Source organism: Asterias amurensis, chromosome 7, assembly GCF_032118995.1.
Source record: "Asterias amurensis chromosome 7, ASM3211899v1".
Lineage (NCBI taxonomy): Eukaryota > Metazoa > Echinodermata > Asteroidea > Forcipulatida > Asteriidae > Asterias > Asterias amurensis.
The window spans coordinates 12,036,821-12,064,571 of NC_092654.1; the positions used below are offsets into that span (position 1 = coordinate 12,036,821).

General features: G+C 39.1%; 2 protein-coding genes across 2 annotated transcripts in view; one reads left to right on the forward strand and one right to left on the reverse strand.

Moving 5' to 3' along the window:
• LOC139939930 (ras-related and estrogen-regulated growth inhibitor-like) overlaps positions 1-14,279 on the forward strand; it is a 42,656-nt gene extending 28,377 nt beyond the window's left edge. The window contains exons 2-4 of the mRNA XM_071936093.1: positions 12,439-12,495; positions 12,608-12,684; positions 13,437-14,279. Of these exons, the coding sequence (XP_071792194.1) occupies positions 12,439-12,495; positions 12,608-12,684; positions 13,437-13,871 (569 nt within the window). The 3' untranslated portion in view covers positions 13,872-14,279. The remainder of the gene's footprint in view (positions 1-12,438; positions 12,496-12,607; positions 12,685-13,436) is intronic.
• A 2,879-nt stretch (positions 14,280-17,158) lies between these two features.
• The window catches only part of LOC139939477 (transportin-3-like), a 28,935-nt gene continuing 18,342 nt past the window's right edge, over positions 17,159-27,751 (reverse strand). The window contains exons 18-21 of the mRNA XM_071935431.1: positions 26,664-26,820; positions 25,812-25,979; positions 23,241-23,353; positions 17,159-22,877 (exon numbers count right to left, since the gene is read on the reverse strand). Of these exons, the coding sequence (XP_071791532.1) occupies positions 22,817-22,877; positions 23,241-23,353; positions 25,812-25,979; positions 26,664-26,820 (499 nt within the window). The 3' untranslated portion in view covers positions 17,159-22,816. The remainder of the gene's footprint in view (positions 22,878-23,240; positions 23,354-25,811; positions 25,980-26,663; positions 26,821-27,751) is intronic.

Below are 27,751 nucleotides of genomic sequence, written 5' to 3' on the forward strand. Positions count from 1 at the left end.
GACCTTGTGATTGAATATTTTGAGTATTAAATGCACTGGCCATATTGGTAACTATACTTTTTGGAATAAAACATTATCACTTTCAATGGAGAGCTGTTGATAGTATAAAACATTGTGAGAAACGGCTTCCTCTGAAGTGACGTAAAGTTTGTGAGAAACAAATTGCTCACTCAAATATTAAAAGACTTCAGGCATGAAGCATTTTTCTATGCACCAAAAAGCACACAAATTTGTGCACATGGGTTTTTTCTTTATATCATTCTCTTGCAACATTCCATGGGATACACCAAGTGGGAACACTGGTCTTTGACGATTACCAATTAAGGTGTCCAGTGCCTTAAAATGCGATTTGGGTTCATTTTGGTTTCAGCATTTTGGTTTTAACTTTCAGACCCCACTTTATGTCCAAAGCCAATCCAACATGGCGGACCATCCTCGGTGGAACGTTTTAGTCTGTTTACCCCATGCAGGGGCGGGTGCCAAACAAACAAACAAACAATTGCAACTGCGCCCGTCCTCCCGATGGATTATTAAACTCACTTGAACTTGAAGTGCACTTGCAAATCAGCGATGCCCCTGAAATTATTTAGAGCAGGCAAATACAATTTACGCAGACGCCTGTTTAAATGTGATAATGAAGTAAGACCTATAGCTTAGAGTGTGAGGTGACAATGTACCAGGGGAATTGTAAATTCATCCTCAGCACACATGTGGGTTAAATTGAAATCCTTTAAAAGCATTCTGAAATGGTATTGCTATAATGCAGTTAAAGAACATGAACTGGGACAATTATAAATGTAAGCAAACGACGCGAATTTTAAACCATTTTGCATAGTCTGTTTTCGAAGTCTTGTGAAATCTTTCATTGCACTGTAAAAAAAAAAAAAAAACTCACGCATTAGAACTGACCCAGATTTGACTACAATACACAGGCTGGGCGAAGTGTTATGAATTTTTAGCACATAACATTTTGGCAGCTGTATGAAATGGGGGTATCGGCATGTTGATTATAGTATGCTATAAAAGGCCAAATTTAGCACCGTCATCGTCATTTACCATGTTCGCGTTCGCATGATTAAAAGTTGATGAATAGCCTATGCTACAGGGCACCGTACAAAAACATAATTCTGAAACTGGACCCAGACACATCGACTCTAAGTACCTTTTTTTACGACAGTCATGTCCCCTGCTTATAGCAACGCTCACTGCGGAGGATACATTAAAGGGATCAGACTTTTTCCGATCAGACCTTTTCCGCCTTTAACCCTTAGGGTTAAAGGGGTACATATCAATATAAAATAAAATAAAAAAATTCATTACTGCTCATTGAAACAAAGGTGCTAACCATAGGGTTAAAGGGGTACATATCAATATAAAATAAAATAAAAAAAATTCATTACTGCTCATTGAAACAAAGGTGCTAACCATAGGGTTAAAGGGGTACATATCAATATAAAATAAAATAAAAAAATTCATTACTGCTCATTGAAACAAAGGTGCTAACCATAGGGTTAAAGGGGTACATATCAATATAAAATAAAATAAAAAAAATCATTACTGCTCATTGAAACAAAGGTGCTAACCATAGGGTTAAAGGGGTACATATCAATATAAAATAAAATAAAAAAATTCATTACTGCTCATTGAAACAAAGGTGCTAACCATAGGGTTAAAGGGGTACATATCAATATAAAATAAAATAAAAAAATTCATTACTGCTCATTGAAACAAAGGTGCTAACCATAGGGTTAAAGGGGTACATATCAATATAAAATAAAATAAAAAAAATTCATTACTGCTCATTGAAACAAAGGTGCTAACCATAGGGTTAAAGGGGTACATATCAATATAAAATAAAATAAAAAAAAATCATTACTGCTCATTGAAACAAAGGTGCTAACCATAATGCACTGGACCCAATTTCATGAAGCTGTTTAGCAGAAAATTCTACTTGACAATATTGCGTCTTTCAAGCAAAAACAATTGAGTGGGGCACCAGTTGCAACAATGTTAACTTATAGGAAGTTTGGCTGGCATAATTATACGCAGTTTTTGCCAAGCAATATTTTTCTGTTTGAGCACATTTTGTGTGTATACAGGTTTTTTGAAATTTGGCACATGGCTCAGGTTTCCTCATCAGGAAATTACTGTCCATGTGCACATCCGATTTGACCCTAGTTCCGTGGTGACGTAGTGAGTTAAGTAATTAACTACTCAGTTTGATCGGTCAACAAGAGAAGTTATACACTGGTTGGTTACTGTCTTTAACTCCCGACGTAATACTTGATTATTAATAATTTCGGTTCTATTAAGTCTTTGGGAGACACGACGCCAGCGCCTAATTCGACGTGTTACTAGGACGTATTGCATTATTTTGATGATTGATAGTTTTATTTTCAATGAATATTGCAACGTCTTTGAAGGCACTTTACCAGTTGGTAATTGTCAAAGACCAGTGTTCTCACTAACTTGGTGTATCCCACCATAGGCATAAAATAACAAGCCTGTGAAAATTTGGGCTCAATCGGTCATCGAAGTTGCGAGAAAATGATGAAAGAAAAAACACCCTTGTTGGACGAATTTTGTGCCTTCAGATAGGATCAAAAGACTTCTAGCTAGAAGTCTTTTATTATTTTAGTGAGAAATTACTTGTTTCTCAAAAACTACGTTACTTCAGAGGGAGTCGTTTCCCAAAAATGTTTTATACTATCAACAGCTCTCTAATGCTTGTTACCAAGTCGGTTGTTAAGTTAATATTTGTCTTGAGTAATTACCAAACGTGTACCTTCCCTTTAAACGTGTGGAGGGTGCTCGTGGCCAGCAATGACATTTCGCACCCAAATACCGTGCCTTCTCCTTAACCTCTTGCATAAACCAAAGACGTGTCGAACGACCTGTCATGGATTTAGTCATCGATAGAGTGGGGGGGGGGGGGGCTGATAGGGGGACATTTGGGGGGGGGGTTATGTATTTGATGATACAAGCATGTAGTTTAGCACACGGTGTAATATAAAAGAACTGCATAAATAGTTGCGGCAAACGACATATCGTGGAAAGTAAAACATAAACATGTACACGTTTATAAATCGCTGTAAATTATTGTAACGGGAGCAAATCTGATGTATGTTGGTGGTCATTCAACTTGTTTTCCCGCGCGATCGGGGAAAATCTTTCCGTGGCGTCCGTTTGTATACGTTGCAGCCAGAGATGCGGTTCGCTCGTCCCCCAGCGCCTTGCTTTGGATAGACTGGCCGCTGGGGCCGAGCGAAGAGATGCGGTTGGTATGTTGGTCTTTCAACTTGTTTTCCCGCGCGATCAGGAACAAAAACTTTCCATGGCGTCCGTTTGTAAACGTTGCAGCCAGAGATGCGGATGGTACCCGCTGTCACTTCAATAAAAACCGTGGACGGATTCGACATTCTTGGTGAACCTATAGTTAAACAGTTGCCTAAACAAAATAATATAGACACTTTATTCAGCTGAAACGCTCACGGGTGATTTTTATAACATCGTTATTGATTTGGCCTATAGACTTGAGCCATTTCGTTGACAAAACCAATCTATGACCCCAATAAGAGTGGCTTCGTAGTGCTCGTATCCATCACTCAGCTACGCTGAAGGCGCTTCAACGTGCAGTAATTAAAAGTCCTGCAAGGTATGTGACTACGAAGTTGAATTATGAGACCTACTCATTTCACATAGCACCACAGACCTTTCCGCAAATACTGGGGCGCGCGCGTATAAAGCTTGGATTTAGGTGCATTGTGGTCTAGCTGGTGTGCAAATTTGATCCACATCTATCCCACAATGCACCTCATTCAACAGTCTGCGCTTGCGCGATGCTGTTTGCGAAAAGGTCTATGTAATGGTTTACAAGGTGCTGTGGTGAAATATGCTGCCGATCAGACCAGGACCACAGGCGCGACGAACCCCCTTGTCTTTTCGATAAAGTGCATTGGGTTCTTTTACAGGCATTACACAACACACAGGATCTACGGCTTAAAGTCCCATCCGAAGGACGAATCATCATGGTTTAGCGTATTGCTTATTAAGGACATTGGTGTCAAAAATGGGACTCGCAACCACACTCTGCTGAACAGAAACACCAGAGTCCAGTGCTCTTAAACGCGAGGCCTTGACACGCCACAAATATGTCAGTATACCAAACCTTTCAGAATTTTAACACTTGTCGTATTAAGAGTCCGTCCCTATGTCCATCGGTCATCAGGCAGAAGCTATCTGGCAACAACATGGAAACACACAACGCCAACCAAACGAGTAGCAAACCCAAGCAAACCAACAACAACCCCCACCTCAAAACAAGCAACACCACCCACACTCACACTAAAACGACGCCAGCTCCCTATTTTTGTCCGAAGCAAGAGACGAGAGATGACGGGGCACGTTCAGATCGCATTGATCAGAGATTCACATTCCATCTATCTCCACGATAGACCAATAATGGGTTTCAGCGCGCGCTTTGGATCTAGAGGACCCTGTCAAGAGTGTAGTACAAGCAAATCAATCGTCTTCTGCACTCTTCCCCAAGTCTATTTCCTCTTTTTTTCTATTCTCGAACCTTGTTAATAGTGTTCCATATTATTACTTTCCCTGGTGAGGAGAGACAAGCATGGATGCTGTGGACAACGGTTCATATTGGGGTTGTCCGTCTTATGATGTCATCCAACCCATAAGAAAGCATCGCTGGGGTGTGGGGAATAGCCTGATAACTGATGCAGAAACACACTCCTGACCTGAGACACCTTTCTGGCACAACAAGCATCAATTTATTTTGTTTCTATGCATGCATCTAGCCGTAAATTCATTAAGGGTAGGTTTGTGCCTGACCCTCTATACTGCATTACTATGACCCTTTATCAAAGTTGATCCCAAATCCAGGTAAGTTCTGACCCAGCCAGAAATAGTTCCATGGGACCCATCATCCGGGTCAAATTCAGACCCGTGAGTTTTCAGAGTTTTCAGGGTTTAGGGAACGCTTTAACTTCTGGAATTAATACTTGATTCAGTTTGAGGCAGTTTGGATCAAAATGTTTGAGTGACATCCTCTAAAACACGTTCCTGATATAGCTGTCAAATGTGTCTAATTTCGGACCAATGCTACTCAAATTTGGTTTATTTTGGGATCCGGGTGTCATGTTATTTCAGTTGGGATCCGGATTCCAGTTAGATTCCTGTTGACGAAAGAGCAATGTGTCACTCTGCTTACTGGACTGGCCGATCCTATAACAAGTATTGCACGATGATGCAGGGCCAGATTTCGCTGTTTTACATTTCGTTTTGGAGTGCAAGATTATCCAACACACCAGGGGTGTTAATTTTGACTCTATTGGTATATATATAATGTGACAACACAGACCCGGTGTTTATGTCACCAACGATAAAGTAATGGGAATAACTAAAACCGTCTGGTGTCAATTTTAACACTCTGGTTTTTGCAGGGCAAGTGCCGAGGTGACGTTGGCGACCCTTATATTACGTGCTTACACAACACATGGAACCCTTGCGACTTTTAACGTCCCCTCTAAAGGACGAAGCAACTAATGGTGTAGTGCTTCGCGGAAAATACACGTGACGCGACATGGATTCGAACCCACATTCTGCTGCCGCAACATCTTGAGGAGTGAACTAGATGGCGTACGACCAACAGCCAAAACCAGCCAACAACACACCATTTCTGATACGCTATAAACCTAGCATCCTGCCGCAATTGCTCTATGTGTATGCAATATTTAGTTATCATAATTGTACGCATTAAAAGCAGCTTTCGTGAATACCACTACAAACGTGGCCCGACGAAGGCTCCCAGTGACCGAGCAAGATAGAATTTCCAGATGCTTTTATCATGTAGTAGATCAGGGACATGAGCATGATGTAATGACTTCATCACAACCTCACCCACACCCCCAATCTCAAACCCTACTCATAATCTCAAGTTGAAATGACTCCAGGCAACAATCGTGTCATCGTTAAGTCTATGTCCCTCTCCCTGTCGATAAAAACAAAACAAGAACCCACCCACGTTATTCTCCTTGCCGTCAAGACACGTGCATCTCCCCACCCCAAACCTTTCTACCACAACAAAGGAATGAAAACACATTCGAGGGGCATTCTAATTAAAGGCGGGGAAGACAAGAAACGTGCCGGTAACAGGTGAGGGGATTTGCAGCGAGGACCGGATCGTCACGACTCCTTGATCCGGCTGGTGCAATATCTAACTTGGGATTCCGTGTAGCATCATCACCTAATTAAACTCGGATACAGATACACACCCTATATCCCCCTGGAGCAGTTACGGATAATTCTATTTGTGCAAAGATAACCTGGGAGTTTTTCCTGGTGTAGTGCCACATTATAGTCACCAGTGACACAACCTGAGAATTGGATTTTGGAATTCCCTTGACAACAACAAATCTGCCGGCACGAATTCATCGTGAAAAAACCTGAACATCTATAGCCGACCACCAGCAATAAACACGATTTCCGATGAGCATTTGATGTATTCTGACCAGCTGATTTTCTTTTTAATCTAAATTCTGGATCTGTTGATCGGATTGCTTAAAAACATGTACACGTGCATGTACATGTACAACACTATGACATGACAATGTACATGTCCAATATGGAAATAAACGTTGATTGGAATTAAATTAAATTAAAATGTACATGCATATCCATGCAAACGTTGTTTTCAATGTATAGGTTACAAGTAGTATTTGACTGAGCATCTTCATGAAATGAATAATGAGGTCAAATGTGTCACCACATTCGGATGGTATCTGGGGTAATTGACGAGCCTCAAAGTGTGACGTCAAAATGTTCATGTTAAGAAAACGGCAGTTTGAAAAGCACATGTAAATTTTCATTCAGTAAAAAAAAAGTCCGGTGTCTTTTGTTTGGTTGCAATAGGAAATAAATGCACGAGTTTCTATGATGTTTCTAGGAGCGCGCGCTTTTGTGACCTCGGGACGCCATTGACTTTTGCGATGCTGTGAGGTCATGCATGATGTGACGCCTGACGTGTAGCACTAGCGATGCTCCAGAGGGCAAGAACCTTGGAATGCATGTGCCTCGATTAAATTAAATTCGCGGAATATTTGAATTGCAAGACTGCCTCATGCAGAACATTGTCCGGAAATTAGACATCTCATCAACAACAGCATGAATGTTGACAATCTAAAGAGACGCCACTATGCATGAAAAAAATCACAACGAAATATCCATCCATTTTGCCTTTCTGTTCTCCATGCTTCATTAATCGGACTCGCTGGCGCCAAATCACCTTGTAGTCTCCTTTTCGAGACTCTTAGCTCTTTTATTGAGGTAGTAATACGCCAAGGGCTGGCGTCCACTTAATGGGATCCCTGAACTTTAAACTTCATTTGCGCAAAGAGCGCGAAAGGTTAACAACGCACTGCGACAGTTTTTTTTTTGTTTAAAATGACTTCAAGCGGGTTATCGGTGTTATTGTCCGTTTAAGTGTTCCCCGCAACCCGAGGGGGAAAGAGGGAGCAAAACCAAGTCAGGACACCAGTTCCTTCAAGATAATTTCCAGACTCTGATTAAAGAAGCTGTTGGTGAATTTTAAAAGCTCTATACACGATGAGCACCTCCAATCCAGACAGGCCTCGGCAGTCATTAGTCCCCCGGGTCACAGGTCTTGAGAGACCGATAGGGACTGTGAGGGGGAAACGGGGGTTAATTGACCGAGTAGGGCCCATACATCACTCCGCATCTTCGTTTCGATTTGTGTTGTTCATCGCTTTAATAGCGCTGCCAGGCAAAATTTGTGATTTACATTTAGGTCATTGGGGCTGATAGGTAATTGGTGTGCTCTCTATGCCTTTCTCTCCACTGTGGAGGAAAATGACTTCTCTCTCGTGGTAAACAGAGTTTAATTTCGATTTAAAGACTCAATTTGCGGAAGATTTCAAGAACTTCTTTATCGCGGCACATGATCAGGGATGCTTGAAAAACAGGGATATGGAGAGCTTTCTCTGAAAATGTTATTTTGTTTTGAGCAAATTAAAAGGGTAATTGAAGAGTTATAAGATTGATGTTTTTTTTAACAAGATTCTACTTCTCTAAACTCTACCACTTTAAAAGCTCGTGAGTAAGTGTTGAGCTTTACACTGTGAACCATCTGTTAAGAGTTTAAACAAAATGTTGTACCCACTTTTCACTTTTATGTTTAAATGATGAATAATGTTATATTAAATTTGACACCTGCTTATTTATAAATGGTGTTTAGATTTCAAAGACACGCATGAATCTAAACATATGTATTCCTGGATCCTTCCCTTAATCCCTTTCTCCTCTCTTTTTCTATGAATGGATATGTATTTGTTTGTACTTGTTTTATGCCTCTGAAGAAGGTCCGGTTTGAATCGAAAGCTAAGGCCATCTACCCTACTCATTAAACATATTTAAGGTTATACATCTGAGAAAAGTTGGGTACAAAACATAAATTATAGAAATGTTTTGAAATTTGAAGTTTGCGGTAACACCATCTTGCCGGGTAGAATGTTCTTTTCAGGTCTTGTCTTGCTTAATATTCTACTATCAAGGAGTATTTCTTTTTAGTTCAGGAGACTGCCCAGTTCTGAAAAGAACTGTCCTGCTTATAACTATACTATCTGGGCGGAAGGTAAAATCGAAAAACAAATATAATCTCACCATGCAAAGCCTAAAATCTCATAAACATACTTTTTGAAAACATTATATTTTTTCCAACCATGAAATTCGACCTGCTCCACTTTCAAAGGAAATCCACAACCACGCTCAGGGTTTTTATATCGGTTGCAAATCAGTGTTACATACGCCTTACGCGTACCTTGCCGTGCGTTAAATGGAAGTACACACACCGTAAAATTAGACTTTCAGTTAAAAGCCGCTGACTGAAAAGAGATATCTAGTTGCTGGCACAGAAACAAATACATAAGTGAATACCTTTGCTGAGGAAGAACGTTGGCGTGAATTGATTTCCATGTGTGATTTTTGATTGTAGTCGAACGTTGTTTTTAGCGTATGTTTATGACAGTTGCCCAAAACAAAGATATATAAAAGGTGTTTGTTTAAATAAGAGTCACATATGCACTCTAAAAAAAAAACCACCCGTGTAAAATCGACACAGGTTTCGTCACAGGGGCCGGTGTCAGATGCAATTGTGTCCGCCATGCAATACTGTCCGCTCCGGACACTTTTGCATATGCAATCGTGTCCGGGGCTATGCAAAAACCGTCCGGCGGACATATACCTGTACATGAAACACGTGTGCGCGCGTTAGCGAGCGTGCATGCACTGAATACGTAAATGCAGCTAGGAATTCACGTATTTTATGATTGCAGAGCCATACCCAAACGGCCGAACATCTCCCATGACATGCACTTAGCTTGTAACAAAAATGGCGAACGTGTTCCGTCGACCAAGGGAGTTTGATTTACTGCAAGGGCGGTTTTGCACGGGGGTGGACACAACTGCATATGCAATTGTGTCCGGGCGAACACAATAGACCCTTCCCATGAAATATGTAAATTGCACATAGCGCGTGCGCACTAACGTTTTGGTTGGCAAAATGAGGGAACATCACGCTGTTTTGAACACTGGTAATGGGTGCGTGACGCAGACGCGATTGCGCGCCGGCTTAGTGCGCAACTCTATGGCGTTTGCCAACCAACAGGGTCTGTACGCATGCGTGAATGTAATTAGCATATTTCATGGGAAGGGTCCATTGCATTATGCAGCAGCGTCCGGGCGGACACGATTTCATATGCAAAACCATCTGGCGGACATGATTACATACGCAATAATGTTCTCCGGATAGTATTGCATAGAGGACATAATAACATGCGACACCGGCCTGATCCGTTTCTTGGTTAGACCGACTCAAGAAAATGGCGTCTAGATGGGACTTTGCTAGGATGCTGCCTAAGTTTGACACAATTTCTGTGTCAGTTTTTGACACGGATTCCGGGTCACATCTTCATGGTACCCTGATCCTGGTCAATATTTTTGAGAGTATATGATCGTTTTTATCATTATCAGAAAAATGTATATGAGGGCAATGGAGTTGAGTTAAAGAGTGACACTCTCTCGTGACGTAATCATTACGTCATGAGAGTGTCACTCTTTACTCATCTTGGTTTGCTGTGACAGATACCCCTTCACTGCCGATGTGTTTTCAGGGTAGAAGAAAAGTGTTTGCTTTTTGATAGGGGTGTCGTGGTCCGAGTATGGGTCGGACAGAAAAACAAACACAAAAAGAGGTCCGGCTCAATCTCCGAAGTGCTGTTATTGATTGTGAAATGTCCGCTACCACGACCAAGCTTGAACTCGAGTCCCAGTTGAAGTTAACTTGAAATTGGTTGATAATTCCAGCACGCGTCTCGCCAAGTCCCAAATGACCCACGAAACGGGGTCACCCTGTAAAGCGCAGAAACACGAAGAAGAAGATGGAGATTTCTTTTGAGAATATTAAGAGTAATAAAGAAAACAAGGGAACCTCCATGGGTGCGTTAAGCATCTATAAACAGTTCAATATGATTAAATATATAGCCATGGTATGTCCCTGTAGATTGTGAGTTAGATCGTGGGTTGTACAGCCAAGTGCACGTTAATATTATTTGATCACGAGGAGCGGATGTTTAACAGTTAAGCCCCCGGGGCCGAACACGATTGCCGAGGACGACGTCTCAAGAGGCTAAAAAAAGAAAAGAAAAAATCCCCCAATATTATATATAAAAAAAAAAAAATAAAAAAAAAAAATTGGAAGATATTTCGCAATAACTATCATGGCTGACCGAGTTTCCAATGTCGAAAATGCAGGAAACTTGTCGATTTTTTGCAAAGGCAGATGGATTTTTTTTTTTTTTTTTTTTTTAACGAATAAATGAGTTTGAAGGGTAGACACAAGTGTGTGCTCTCTTAATCCAGTTTTATGCGAGTATGCTATACTGGTATAAACATGTTTTGTTGACACAAATTCTTGGAATTTAGAAAAAGTGGGAAGTCAGGTGGGGAGTTTCTGTTCATGCTTTGCATAATGTGCATCTGTCTATCGCCCTATACGAAGCTATAAATTGTAGACAAGCTATTCTACAAACCATCATGAGTAAACACTCTTTTGGAGGAGTGGTGGCTCTGAAAAGATCCGATTTGGTCTCCAGTTTGGAGTCCAACCCGGCTCTTTGGAGACCAAACCGGCTCTTTTCAGAGCCACCACTCCTCCAAAAGAGTTTTTACCCATGGTTGTACCCGCAAGTTTACTATTGATATTTATATTTATAGTTGGTATTATTTTCCACACCATGCAAAGCTTCAAACACCATAAACCATCATGACATGTGAATGTGATGTGTACTCAAGATTACTAGAACCATCGTTAGGGTTAAATCTGGCGCCATCAATTATCATGGTGCAGCCATCTTTACTTACTCCCATTGATAATGTTACCAAACCGAGGCTGGAAGAACAAAATAGTTTGGTTCCTATTTGCAAAATGATTATCAGCATTCATTTTGGTTATTCGATACGAGGAACATGATCAAGATGGAGGCAGCATGATAAAGGTCCATAACAACGAATCACCTTTATTGACGAACAGAGTATCCTGAAGACGAGCAGAGTTTACTTTTCGAAACGTCGAGATCCAACCGGCTCTTTCAGAGCTAACACTCGCCCTAAGAGATTTATACATGGTTGTACCCGCAAGTTTACTATTTATTTATAGTTTCTTCTCATGTAATTGAGTATTTTTTACTTAGGATGGGATCATGTAAAATGTGACTTTGTGGCCGAGCATCGGACTCAAGTTTTGATGGTTGAATCATCGAAGTGTGGGTTCGATTCCCTGTCAGAACTCATGGTTTGCACATGGTTGTACCCGCAAGTTTACTATTTGTTTATAGTTTCTTCTCATGTAATTGAGTATTTTCACTTAGGATGGGATCATGACCAAATGTGACTTTGTGGCCGAGCATCGGACTCAAGTTCTGATGGTTAAATCATCGAAGTGTGGGTTCGATTCCCGGTCATGACGCAATGTGTCATTTAACAAAGAACTCAACCAGACTGTGCTGCTCGGAACCCATGTAAAATGGGAACCTTGAAGGATTGAGACAGTATTGTGTTTGGTTTAAACAGTTTGGGTGTAATATGCTCCACCAGGGAGGATGTTGAAAAAGTTTGAAGAATATTCTCAAAGTATGCCTGATGAAAAGAGGTAATACATTTTGTAAAGCGCCTTGATCTTCGATGATATTTGCGTTAAACACGAATCAACTGTTATTTTTCTGTGACGAGAAAAAAAAAACATGTGAAGAGCGAGATAATATTGAAATAATAATGTCTGACTTTGTAGACAATTATTGTTGTGTGGACATGGTTATTAATTTTTTATTTTTTTACCTCTCTTTTCAAAAGCTCTGGTGGTGAGATATCTAACGCACCGTTTCATCGGAGATTACGACCAGAATTTGGGTAAGTATTTTATATTGTAAATAATTCTTTATGGATATTTGATTGGCAGCTGGCATATGCGCTCTCTTTCTATGACTTAAAGTTTCTGTTTATGTTTTTTTGTTTTTCTCAGAATCCATGTACACGCAGTCTGCAAAGATCGATGACCAGCTTATTAACATCAACTTGGTCGATACTGCGGGAGAATTCGTAAGTTCCAGAAGCCTCTTATTTATGTAAAATTTATATAGGAGGAATTTGTAGTGGGGAAATTTACATCTATTAATTGCACCGTGTGAAATTCACACGGTTGGGCCTACACCAAGTTGCTTTACCTCATTACACGTCATGCCATGATTGTATAGGTTTTGTAGATTTAGAACAAGGTTTATTGAAATCATAAACATTGCAGGACCTTGTAGCGTTGTGGACGAGTGGCATCAAACACTTGGCCCAAGTTCTGGTTTTTGTAGGTTCGAATCCCGGACGTGGTACGCCCTACAGCAGGGCCACTACAGCTTTGTCTTTCCGATGGGATGTAAAGCCGTTTGTCCCAAAGGGTACGTAATGTATGGCACGCCAACGAGGCAAATACTCTGATCAACAAATATCCTGAAAGAGGGCTTGCCTGGGTGTTTCTGGTATCGTTTTGTGTTAACAAGTCGAGCCACATGCGCTTTCCCAATTGAAACTAGCTGTGGCTCAAAATATAATTACTTCTTAAAAGTACCAACTCTCAACAATTACTTTTCTTTGTTCCAGCGCCTTGTGAGTACCTTTGACACGTCTATACTAGGCATAGGAGACTCCAGTAATAGATGCATTTCCAGCATCAGTTTAAACAAAAATCCACTTATTTAAACACCCGACACATCAAAATTCGTCTGGAATAATGGAACCAAAAGGCGGTAGGGATACTTTGTTTTCTGAATGTTTTTTTCTTCTTTCTTTTTTCGTCTCAGGATTGCGAAAGTGCTACGCGACAGGAGCTGATTCGCTCTTCGGACGGTCTAGTTCTCGTCTTCTCATTGGTCGACCGGGAAAGTTTCAACTACCTTCAGAACATCAAAAGTATTCTGGTCAAAACGCCCGGACGCGACGCAGAGAAAATACCCGCCATTATTGTGGCGAACAAATCCGATCTGTGCCATCTCCGCACCGTCGCGTCAACAGAGGGCGCTGAGCTCGCCAAGGAACTCGGCTGTCCGTATTATGAACTGTCCGCGAGTGAGGGCTATATAGACATAGGGGATGCACTCCACGATTTGTGCAGGGAAATCTATCGAGCTGAGAAGCGAGCCAAAGTGAAGAAGATATCGGCGAGGCTACAGCTACGACAGACCATCAAGAATTTCACAGACCGCCATATTTACAGATCAAGAACAAACACATTGTAACATCGGTACATACTTGTAGTGTTTGTTTTAGTCTAAAGGATGTACACACATATTCGTCAATTGGAGAAAATCATGTCATCATCTTATAAATATTTCTGAAGAGTTTAGTATAATATTCACGATTCAATTTTATCACAATATAAATATCGCAGTTTTCTGTTGTGGACACAGTTCATCCACGACCGGTGAGGTGATTGACAATTTTATTGCTTTATTGTAGCCTGCTGCTGCTTGTTTAATTAACAGAGCTCCGAACAAGACGCCATGCCCCCCGCGTCTTATAAGTAAAGTAGTCAACACTTATCTTATCTCTATCTCATTCAACCATCTCAATCATTGGCCACCTTATGACCTATATCTGAGCATAGAGCAAGGACCAGATCTGAGCAAACAGACTTATTGTCAACCGTCGTGTAAGCCTACACAACCGTCGTGTAAGCCTACAGTCTAAAGACTCTCGGGTCAGTTGACCCGGTTTCCGGGTCCCAAGGGGCCTGACCTTTTTCTGTGTCAGGCTGACCCGGGAAATAGTTCAAACCAATAATTGTGATATCAAGTATAAACCCGAGGGGAGACCGCCAACATAGGCTGTAGCTCAGTTGGTAGACCGCAAACCAGAGGTCGTTGGTTCAAGTCCCGTTCCAGTCAACCTTTCTTTGTTCAAACCCAAACAAACCTGAAAATGTTAATAACTAATGCGTCATTTTGACCAATATCAGTGTCATCTTGACACAGATTTCGGGTCACTCTAACCCCAAAATGCCCCCCTCCCCCATAATGAGCACCTTATACTGGCAAATTTTTACCAGGAGTTTTTAAATTGAAGTTGTATCATACGGTGGAACTGTTTCTGCCGTTACTCATGCGTTGGCAATATTATTTTATTAGGCGACGTGTATAAAACAGGTTTGTTTTATGTTCTGAAATGTCTTGCAATGGAAACCCTTTGAACCATATTTATTACTCGTAGCTTTTATTTTAGACCGTAAACGGTGAGCCATTGGGTGTGTGAACAGCCCTTTAACCAGACCGCGATAGGGTCGGTTTATCACCACTGTCTGAATGGGAATCATCAAAACTTTATCTTTTACCCCGAGGAGACGGATGCGATCTTACAAGGGTCTGGATGAATCGAATCTGACTACACAAAACCACCTTGAGTATACAGTGATTTAAAGGCACTGCAGCCGATTTCACTAAACGCTAGGATTAATCCTAACTCGAGTTAGGACAAGTAACCCGTCTTAACTTAGGATGGTTTCAATTCGTCCTACGTATTCCAGGCATATGCGTAACTATCTATGAAAAAAAGAGGAAAAGAGAAAACAGAGCAAGAAAAAAAGAGGAAAAGCTACTATTCCTATACCTTTGTACACAGAAAGTGAAGAGAAAAAAAGAGGACAATCAAAACCAGAGAAGAGGAAATCAGCTGAAAAGAGGAAGTCTCACATGCCTGGTATTCGGATACGGAACTGAACCCGTCCTAAGTCCTAAGATTAATCCTAAGTTAGGAAGAGTTTGCTGAAATCGACGGTATGGTCACGTTTGGTAATTGTCAAAGGCACGCGTATAAATTATTCTCACTTGGTGTATCCCAACATATGCATAAATAAGCAATCTGCGAGCATTTGTTCATCGAAGTGGCAAGGAATAGTGAAAGGAAAAACCCCCTTGTTGCACAAATTTGTGTGCTTTCAGATGGTGACTAACGTAAGACTTCGGACATGAAGTCTTTTAATATTTCAGTGAGAAATAACTCTTTCTCAAAAACTGTGTTAAGTAAGAGGGAGCCATTTCTCATGTTTTATGAGCTCCCCATTGCTCAGAAGTAGAGGTTGTATTCTAACTATTTTTAGTAATAGTTTTCAGCACCTGAACAGGCAGGATCAGCCGCTCACAATCATCAACTGTGACTCTCCACAAAACGACTGCCATTTCCCCGAACAGCTATAGACACTGGATCATTAAATTGAGAGTTCATAATGATAAGCGACTAGTCAAAGGACCCTTGAGACACCCTGTCTCAGCGTCAAGACGTCGGCTTTATATAAATTTAAAATCTTTTAAAGACGTATCCAATAACAAGAAGCACAATGTACCAGGTGATTAGTAGATGCAGTCAGGAGATTTCGTTGGGCACACTTGAAGCAGTCGCAGGCACAAGTAACTTGAGCGCGAGGACCCTGCATAACAGTGCAGTGATTTTTCTTTCAGTCCAAAATGCTTCTTAATGAGGTTTTGTTTCCATCATCAATAAATGAAATTATGAAAATCCCCCCTAGGAGAACGTTGCATCTTATTATTCACAATGTCTGCTGCTGTAATGCCATCAGCGGAAAATACATTAGCAGTGGTAATATAAATACCCTAAATAGGTAATGCGAATTTACCAAATAGACAAGTGGGAAAAATACAGTTAACCGGAGCTGTGTAAACAGGTAGATGCGGAACGTCAAAGCCATTTTGGGTCCACAAAACGTAAACAAAACTCGCAGCGCGGGTGTGCACACACACGGTTCAACGTTTTCCAATTTGTTTTGATCTCGATTGACCCGTATATGATCACCGAGAAAGGACCAGAGGAGCTGTGTGACAAATGAGTAAAAGCAAAACGGCAAGACCAAAAAACACTTAGCATCACAAGCAAAAACATTCCCTTTAACAAGATATCATATTTGTAATGGTAATGTAGTGGTTTGCGTCGGTTTAGATATTTTCACAAGACGGACATACTTATGACACACAGCACAATATTAAAAAAAAAACTATTTTTATTCCTCAAACCATTGCCATTTTATTTACGTCAGTTAGGGCTTCACAAAATGAAACGTCAGCACATACTCTGTAATTCATTTTTTTTTAGCATTGATTATTTTACATAATTAATTGTTTTTAGAGTAAAAAGTTTAACTTTTGTATACCAAATAAGATCATCAGAAGTAAAAGAACAAAAATTACAGCAGAAATAATTACAAGTTTAGAAAGGAACTAAAAAAAAGAGCAAGGACTTTGTATAAAATAAAGGAAAAACAAAATATTATAGACATAGTTTTCTAGTCACCTTTGCATTTACAGACGCTTCGCAGAGGGGGTGCTAGGGCAGGAAGGTCTGTATAGACTGCAAAGGACTTGGACAACTCTTGTATGTAGAAAAACGAACTTATATTTCTATACGTATCCACACTATTATACATTTAATTTCAAAATTGCCATTCAAGAACACAAGCGATAGCTGGAATCATTGGGTATATTACTTGAACCATGCTGCCGCCATTGTCCACCCCCACCCCCCCCCCCCCCATTAAACTGGGAAGCCATATCGAAAGTGGGAGGAAAGTCTGGCCCCCTCATTCATACAACGTGCATCCGTGTCCAATGTACGCATGGAACGCGATCAAAAGTGTTCTTGAGGATTGTTAGTAAAGCAATAACAACCAGTGTAAAATTATTTAAGTCATGATTAAAAAAAACAAAAACAAAACGGACCGTCGCATCATCACAAAACCAATTCTGGAAACAGTCCCAAAAGTTCTTAAAATCATGACATGATATGAAATACCACAATAGCAAACATCCATCGTTGCAATGGTTCAAAGTCAGTAATAATATATTTGGAAATAACAAATCAAATTGGAATAGAAATCCCTTTAAAATATGTTCAAATCTTCTAGTACTGAGCCTAAAACGAATTGAAACGCGCGGACAATTATTTCTTAAACTGTAAAAAGACATTTTCAAGTAAATCGTTGAAACTTAATTTTGACATCAAATGCAAAGCAAATTCTACACATAGTGTCATTGCAGTAAAGACAAAAAGCAGCAAAGTAAAACAGCTTTCCAGACGGATTTGACCAAAATTTACGAGTTGTGATTTTGGTCACATTATTGTTACTTAGGACAAATAATAAACGGGTTTGATATTGAAATGTTACACATGGTGCCAAAAGTGGAAGGTGCTTCTAACATATTACAGTTAAGCTGATCACGGGTAAGATTCACTTAGCGAAAACAGACAGGCTACTAGCTTAAATCTAGACTTGTAGACAAGTCGTTAAAGGCAGTGGACACTATCGGTAATTACTCAAAATAAATATTAGCATAAAACTTTAATTGGGAACGAGTAACGGGGAGAGGTTAATAGTATAAAACAGTGTGAGAAATGGCTCCCTCCGAAGTGATGTAGTTTTCGAGAAAGAAGCAATTCCTACAAATTTGATTTCGATACCTCAGATTTAGAATTTGAGGTCTCGAAATCGAGCATCTGAAAGCACACAACTTCGTGTGACAAGGGTGTTTTTTCTTTCATCATTATCTCGCAACTTCGACGACCGATTGAGCTCAAATTTTCACAGGTATTACTTAATGCACATGTAGAGATACACCAAGTGAGAAGACTGGTCTTTGACAATTACCAATAGTGTCAAGTGTCTTTTAAACTTGTCGTGGTGCATGCGATATGGCTGGCTCCTGACCACTCTTGAAATGGTGCTTTCGTCGCAAGCGTACAGACCTTTCTTTTGCAATGAGTTTTTGCCAACCTAGGTTGGAAAACGATGGAAAGCCAAGAAGGCAAAGCAAAACCAGGTAGCTACATCTTCTAATTATTTTAAATGGAAGCTTGCAGAAGTGTTGAATTCGTGTATGTATATGTTCAAACTATTTAATTTGAATTGTCCGAGCTAAGCCAACCAAGAAAGGTTTGTTTGTCAACAATGGAAAGTTCTATAGTTGTAAGAAAGCCGTTCACTGTCCACAAGTCTAACATCAAATGCCAGTTATGTTTTTTTTTTTTTACTGTTGCCTTCTAAAAGGTAAGCATTTAGAGTTTACACCTTGTAATTTCAGGAGACATTCTGATTCAAATAAAGGTCAAGTTCCATGGAGCATGGAGGAATAAATTTTATTCCTCCATGCATGGAGTAAGAGAATGGCTAGGATGGGTAACCGATCCTGAAGGTCTGAGCTTTGCCTCCCCGTCCAGAGGGAAATGGATGTATTTATTACAGTACGTAAAGACAGAAGGCCAACACCCTTGGGGAGTCGATGACCAGACTAGACACGTGTGAAATAGATACTTGTGTATCTGGGTTTATGTTACAACTGAAAGGAGAAGATGTAATTGACACGGACGAAAACACATCAGAGAGAATCAGAGAGTGTGAGAGAGACGAAGCTGAAGCAACTTGGATTGATTGATTGATCAAATCGGAAAACAGACTTAAAGACACTGGGCACTATTGGTAATTGTCAAAATAACAAACCTGTAAAAATTTGAGCTCAAACAGTCGTTGAAGTTGCGAGATAAAAATGAAAGAAAATACAACCTTGTCACACAAAGTTGTGTGCTTTTAGATGCTTGATTTCGAGACCTCAAAATCTAATTTTGAGGTCTCGAAATCAAAATCGTGGAGAATGACTTCTTTCTCGAAAACTACGATACTTCAGAGGGAGCCGTTTCTCACAATGTTTTATACTATCAACAGCTCCCCATTACTCGTTACCAAGTAAAGGTTTTAAGCTAATAATTATTTAGAGTAATTACCAATAGTGTCCACTGCCTTTAAATGTAGTATATTTCCTCAGTGATGAATTTTGCAGCAAGTAGAACACATTATTGAGTTTAGGCAGTATGGACCACATTTTATGCAAGAAAAAAAAATGAACAATTTGTAAAAATGGCATTGGAAATTCTCTTCATACTTTATGCACTTTATATTTCTGTATTCATTGTAGCTTTTGGCCAAGCTTTTTTTCATTAAAATCTTATACTAATGACATATTGTATGAACCAATATTATAATTATAGACATAATTTGTTGAGTAATTAATGATGCCTTAGTCTGACCAAAAAGATTCTCCTTTAAGTTAAGAAAGGGACTTACTTATTATTTAAGACTGAAATGAGGAATTTTCCTTGCCTATGAAAGATGATGGAAACATGTAATAGGTGAGGATAAGTATAGGAAAAACTGTGTACATTTTTCCAGGTAATATCTGTGAATTGTTTGCGTCTAATAAACGGAAATATTCAAAATGAATTTGTAAATGCCTCGTGAAATTGTCTCATCAGAGCCATAGGAACTTAGCAGAGAGAATGACCAGCACAGACAAACAGGTAGTAGCGAGAACCCCCCCCCCCTTCCCCCATGTAAAAAAAAATCCCAATATAAACACACAATAAACCATATAAAAAAAGCATGTTCCACAATTAAGAAAAGAAAACTTCCATAATTAAGAAAAGAAAACAAACAAAAACAAAACTGGGAAGTGACAAAATATGGGTGTTGTATGTACAAAATAAAAAAGGAATATTGCGGAGGTTTATTGGAACGAGGTGAAACAAGCTTCAATGCAGCCGGCAGTGTTATACAGTCATCATGTGAAATTTATTGGAACTTATTTGGTTTCACCGTTTGAAGAAGCGCACATTGCAAATTTATTTTACTCAAACGAAACACTTTTGAGCATTTGACTAAACAAAAAAATTGTTTTGCACTCTTCATCCCATGCATCATTCATTTTTTAGCGTATAACATTCCCAGTATGTGGATAATTGCCTTGGTGCCCTTGAAATGCCCCAGTAGACATTTGCAATTTCCTCATGGGTGCTCTTTACCAAAGAGAAAATGCCTTGGTGCCCTTGCCCTTTCAAAAACGAAGCATACAGGCCTGTACAAGTTCAGCAAAACATAGTGGTTCTTTGAAAGAACATTGGTTCACAGAGTTGGTTTGTTATCCAATGTCGATCTTTGGTATAAACTTCATATTTCTCAGTTAGCAACATGATATTTGCATATATATTTTTGCTTTTTACAAACAAACAAATCGGTAGTTTAACCAAATGATGACAATGTATTAATATTGTCTATTAAAGCATGATCACTTATTTTTTTAAATTCTGCACCCCCCTTATTTCCTACCGAGCTCTCCCATATAAATGCAACAACAGGGCTGTAAACATATTTTAAAAACATTCTTAAAAACTCATTCGAGGAAAGACCATGCTAGGGTCGAAACGCCAGGCCAATAACTGTTTTTTTTTGGCAAAAACCTGTTTAAATTGACTTGTTTCATAAGCAAGACCATTGAACACTGACGCTTTGTACTGTTTCAGTCAGTGATTGCTACACAGAAAAGAAAAAAAAACAGTGGTGTGAAAACCTTTGAAAAATATCCGTCCTGAAGTAATATGTTTACTATCTGGAATTAGAAGAAATTGATCTTGGAGTAAACCAATGTCAAGTTTCTATTTATAGGCATATTAAATTGGTGCTTGGACAGAAGTAGGAGCATTTTATCGAGTCAAGGTCTGACCTACATATACACATGGTGTAGGCTTTAAAGGAAAGGTACACGTTTGGTAATTACTCAAAACAAATATTAACTTAAAAACTGACTTGGTAACGAGCATTGGAGAGCTGTTGATAGTATAAAACAACGTGGGAACTTTTTTGAGAAAGTAGTAATTTCTCACTAAAATAATAAAAGACTTCTAGCCACAATTTTCTTGCAACTTCAAAGACCAATTGAGCCCAAATTTTCACAGGCTTGTTATTTTATGCTTATGATGGGATACAGCTAGTGAGAAAAGACTGATATTTGACAACTACCAAACGTGGACAGTGCCTTTAATAGACTTTTCAATTTCAAGCCTTATTTGAAAAAAATTCTGATTTATCCAAGGGCAAAAAAAAAAGCAGAAGACTAAAGTAGGAAAAATATCATGTCTGAATTTAAAGACACTGGACAATATTGGTAATTGTCAAAGATCAGTATCTCAACATATACGCATAAAATAACAAACCTGTGAAAATTTGAGCTCAATCGGTCGTCGAAGTTGCAAGATAACCATGAAAGAAAAAACACCCTTGTCACACGAAGTAATTGTGTGCTTTCAGACGCTTGATTTTGAGACTTCAAATTCTAAATCTGAGGCCTCGAAATCAAATTCGTGGAAAATTACTTCTTTCTCGAAAACTACGTCATTTCAGAGGGAGCCGTTTCTCACAATGTTTTATACCATCAACCTCTCCCCATTACTCGTTACCAAGTAAAGTTTTATGCTAATAATTTGTTTGAGTATTTACCAATAGTGTTAACTGCCTTTAACAGTATGGTACAGGGTTGGAAGAACTGACAAAGTAGTCACCGAGTCCGACAGTGTTTAGGTTTTGAGCGATCAACCATAAAAATGAATAATAAACCTGGGAAAATGTTGGTTTAAATGTTGGTCAATTAACCTGTACCAGCAAAATCTGTAAACTATGTGTCTTTGGTGAGGGAGCCAGTTCATGATCAAGGAATTACGTTCTGCCGAAACGGCAAATCACTGGCCTTTTCCATTTCCCAAATGCAACAACAAAAATATACAAAGTTTCTTAAAAAAACAAAAAACAATTAAATGCTGCATAACAGTTTTAAAAACTAATGCATTTATGAAAAATATTTAAAAAACACATTCAAAGAGAGTGAATCTCCTGGCAAAATCCTCGACCCCCACCAACTACCCCCTTCCCCCATTTGGGAAAAACAAAATGCTCAAGTTGATCAAAATGCTCAAAATTACAAGTAACAACCTGCCACAAGCAATCCAACTCACTGCTCCAGGCTGTTTGTCCAAACAATAATTTTCTGTAAACCAATAAAAAACAAAAATAAAAAAAAAATCACAAAAACCCTCAACAAAAGCAACGAAGAAACATAAACACACAAACTGTTTCACATTCATTGAAGGATCGTTACTGGCAATGGAGCATCTAATTATTGGCACGCGGGGGAGAATTTTCAGACTTTTTTTGTAATGACCAAATTCTTGCCTCTTGTTTGTTTGTCGTCCGGTCGTTCCGCTGCAGGCATGATACCTGGAGGGGGGTGTAAAGACTGTTCAGTGGGGCTGTCGACCCCCCTGGGTTGATGATCGGGGAAGAAGGAAAATGACGCTAGTATTATCTGAAGAGCCTTGTGAAGTCCCTCATGGCATAGGTTACGGTGATCAGCTCTTGTGCGCTGGAAAAAAATCAAGAGAATAGACAGAGAATTATGAGTGATGCGTCTTGATCAATCCTCACAAAAGCATTTAGGTGTGACATTTGACTGGTAATGATACATAATTATTGATGATGTTATTCTGAAATGTTACCCTAGGAAGAAAAAAAGAGAAAAACAATCAACAGCTTGTTGTAGGTGAGAGCATAGAGAGAGGACCACGGAAGGAGCTAGAACGTCCCAAAATCAAATAAACAATGACCACTGCCACCAGCACCAGTGATTTAACAGACAACGGGACCTGTGAGAGTATGAGTGGTCCAATGCTTTGTTTACAAGAACCACCATGACCACCTGAATATAGCGAGTAGCTTCAATACTCACCTTGTTACAGTCTTGTGGAAGTCAGTGAGCTGTTTCTGGGTTGCATTGACTCGTCCGTCTTGCGTCTCTGCAGGGAGTGATTTTAACGCCTCTTCAAGCCATGTACACAACGTCTAGAAAGACAATGAGGAATCTTGATATCAAAAGGAATGAATTTGTTGTCTCCGTTTTTAACTAGTAATTGTTTTATTCTTTTGCGCCAACGAAAACTAAGTTTCTTTGTATTTATGATGTGGCACGTAAAATATTCTAATTCTAATTCTTATTCTTGAATGGTTTCTTTGTTTGTGTCTTAAAGGGCCTTTAGGCAACCTTTCCAGGCAACTTGGAGGCAACCAACTGTAGTGCATGCTGCATGACCACTTTGGTAGCACATGAGTCATTATTCAAATAATATTTTATGAGCAACAAGAAAAATGTTGAAATGTGAATGGTTTTTCCTTCTTGGAGATTGCCTGGAACTGGTTGCCTTGTGTGACATGACACTAATTAAACTTGGATAAGGACAACGATACTGAGAAATGTGTACAACTGGATTGAGAAGAACCCCAATGCCCTTATTTTTAACCGCGCGAGGGCGCTATAAATAGTATTTTTATCACTTCCAGGGGTATACGCGATTCGCCCTGCACAAATCAATAGGCGTTTTGTCACTTTTGTTGCGCCGTAGTTTCAATTTGCTTTAGAGGTGGATTATAACGGCTCCTTTAAAAGTCTAATTGTCTGTGATGGATTAGATGTCTGTGGTGGTAATGTGTGCCAATCTTTAATAACTGTTTTGGGTATGAATGAATATAACCCCGGAAATGATTGAGAGCGCCCTCACGCGGTCAAAAATATGGCCCATTGGCAAACGGAACAAGACTGCAATCTCTTGTAATAATGGTCTAGGCCTAACTACCTATGCAATTGTTATTTAGGCCTATGCCCCCAAACTCAAATTAACAATAATCAGACAACTTCATGAGGAGGATTTCGGAGAGTTTTAAAGGGTTACATGTAAGGGATAAACATAAACATTACAAGGGGAGCATAAAATTTAACTATCTATTTAATAAATTACAGTAAATAAATGTTTTTTTTTTAATATAAAATTTATAATCCTTATATACAGGGCTTTAGGGGTGGATTACACGTAATATGAAAATGAATTGAAATAATGGGTACCTGCAAATAAAACAACAATTATACAAATACAATAATTAATATTGTAAATAATGTGGAGTTCAAACAAATTCACAAAGCAAAACATGATACAAAAGAACATGATAAACAAATATGTATTGTACGCATAGATTGAAACAACATTAAGCAATGCAATGACACTCAAAAAAGTTAGTTAGGCTCAGAAAGAGAAGAGGGGTCAAGGAAAAATACTTCACAATAATGTGGAGTTCAAATAAATTCACACAGTAAAACATGATACAAAAGAACATGATACAAAAGTACATGATAAACAATATGTATTGTACGCATAGATTGAAACAACATTAAGCAATGCAATGACACTCAAAACAGTTAGTTAGGCAGAGAAAGAAAAGAGGCTCCACGGAAAAATACTTCACAGTATCATATGGTGGGAAACATGACAGATTTAATGTTGATTCAATTAAATCCAAATTCAATGCAATTCAATTCATTTCAGAAAAATACATACAAAAGTATATACCAAAAAAAAAGTTAGTCAGGCACAGAAAGAGATGAGGGGTCAAGGAAAAATACTTCACAATATCACAAGGTGGAAAAAACAACAGCATAAAGTTCAATTACATTCAAATTCAATTCATTTTAGAAAAAAATACATTAAAAAAGTATATACACAAACATAAAGAGAGTGGTAGATTCAAACAACATAAAGAAATGTAATGGCACTTCAACATATTAAAAATGCAAATAAAAAGGACACTCAGAAAAACATGACAAAATAAGGTTAAAGGTAAAAATTTCACACACCCAAAATTAAATTTACACATTTTAAAATGTATTGTTCACATCTGAAAAGGAAGAAATATGAGCCTTGCACACAAGTAGATTGGCACAGTTTCTGGCAGCCAACAGGGCAAGTTGAGAAGTGGCAAGTACCGACCCACAAAAGTTTTCGGTAGCCCACGGGGCAAATTGAAAAAGTGGTGTTTCAGGCTTGGTATTTCATCTTTGAAAGGGCAAGGCCATTTTCGCTTGGCAAAGGGCACTTCCACTGGAAAATCTTAAAGTCAATGGAAAACTTTTGTAGGGGCACCAAGGCCAAGACCAGGGGCAACACAAGCCATGGCCTGCGCATTATTACAGGCTTGGTGTTTACTACCCCACAACAATTTTTGGTAGAAAAAACAGGGCAAAATTAGAAGTGGTGTTGGGCAAGTTGAGAAGTGACGTGTATGATCCAACAGCAGTTTTTACCAGACAGTGTATATCTGGGGTGCATTTTGGCAGTCCTAACCAACAACTGTTTTGTGTTTAATTGGCACTGGGTTAAATGCTAATCAGTGATCGAACCATTTATTGGTTACAGCCATCAAAACGCACCCCAGGCTTTGGTGTTAAGGGTGAGCACACTGGGTTGAATCTTACCTCCCTGTTGACTTTCATTAATTCATACAAGACCTCTGAAAGATCAGGCATCATGTAAGATGGAAGATAGAAGACACATGCATGGAGAATCCCTTTGGTGATTGCTGGGCCGTGTTTGTCCAGAAGAGCCAGTACCAGGTTTTTCCTCGTCTCAAAATCTGGACTCTCCTGCAGACACACAACAAAAAACAAACAGAAAGAAAGAAAAAAATGTTAAATGATTTTGAAGCAACCACAATTGGCTTGTACCGAAATGCCCATAATGGAAAAAAAAAAAGGCATGTAGCCAAACGAAAATAGTGGCAAAAACGGCTTGTATCAGACTGCAATAAATAGATATTATAATTCAAAATAAATCTTCTATGAATACAATGAGTGATAAGCACTTTGAGAAATCTCAAGATAAAGAGCTATAATAAAAATAAAATTAATTTATATGGCGCCTTAAGTAAAATACCCCAAAGAACTTTACAGTAAAAATATAAAACCTCACTTGGTGACGGCTAATGGGGAGAGGTTGATGGTATAAAACATTGTGAGAAACGGCTCCTTCTGAAATGACATAGTTTTCAAGAAAGAAGTAATTTTCCACGAATTTGATTTCGTGTTACAAGGGTGTTTTTTTCTATCATTATTATCTCGCACCTTCGACGACCGATTGAGCTCAAATTTTTACAGGTTTGTTATTTTATGCATATGTTGAGACACACCACGTGAGAAGACTGGTCTTTGACACTTACCAGTAACGCCCAGTGTCTTTAAACACCAAGTGAAAAGTACAACTTTAAAAGGTTCATAAAACAAAAGCAAGTAAAATAGCAAACAGAATAGCTGTTTGTAAAAGCAACTGACCCATTTGGATATAACACACTGCGTGAGTTCATGAAAGAACTTGCAGACTGATGCATTGGCTTCCCGATGATCCAGCGATAATGCTGCCAGTGCACACTCTATGATTGCCTCCACTGACGTACATTGTAAGAACGCTACTGGACACCTCTGTAGTAATCTGGAAACCATAACAAGTTTTAAACTTTTTTAAAACAAGATAAATCCTGTGTATCTTGAATGAACTACACGACAGACGAGCACTGAAGTTTTTAAACAGCTACTTTAGCAAAATTGTTTAACCCTTTAGCACGCACGCAACATTAAACATAATGTCACACGCTCCTTAGAGCGCCAGGAAAATTCAATCGATTTCCAGCCCTATCCAAAAAAACGTCGGATAACTGTCGGTGTGATTATTTTCTTGTGTTACAAGTTGAGTTTATATTGTAGAGGATGAAGTTATCTTTTGGATGATTGTCACAGTTGCTTTGTTTGTCTCACAAAATTCAAGCTTTCAGGTTGGAAACATAAGAGAGATCCAAAAAAATTGAAAACATTGTTTGCCTATCAAGTGAAGGTTTGTTTACTTGGAAAGTTGAGCACACAAGTTTTCTCAACTTTACTGTCGTCCGACAGGAAAACAAAGCTACGAAAACTGGTTGAAAATAATCACAACATACCTTGAGAAATGAAAATGAATGCCTCTATTATCAACAGATACCTTCTGTACCTAAAATCTTTTGTAAAATCCTTTCAAATCGCGGTATTCCATGTGTAAAAACACCAGAAAGTTTGACGCGAAACAAGCGGAAGACTGCCATTACTGTGTACATGCGCGCGTAGTACGTGGTACAACCCCTATACGGTCCGGCTACACAGAGAAAATGTATGGCTCCACACAGAGAAAAAGCACCCACTCATACATGCGTTGTTTGATTGTGAAATGACTTTCGACCTTTGAACCTTATGTCATTTTTTCTTATGTGGACCATGTGCTATTTTTAGACTGTTGACATCTTGAGATCGCACTCTATCTACGGCTGTTTGCTGCGTTATAATAGCATGTGTATAACTCAAATTACACCATGTCAAACTGCGTGGGCGCGTGC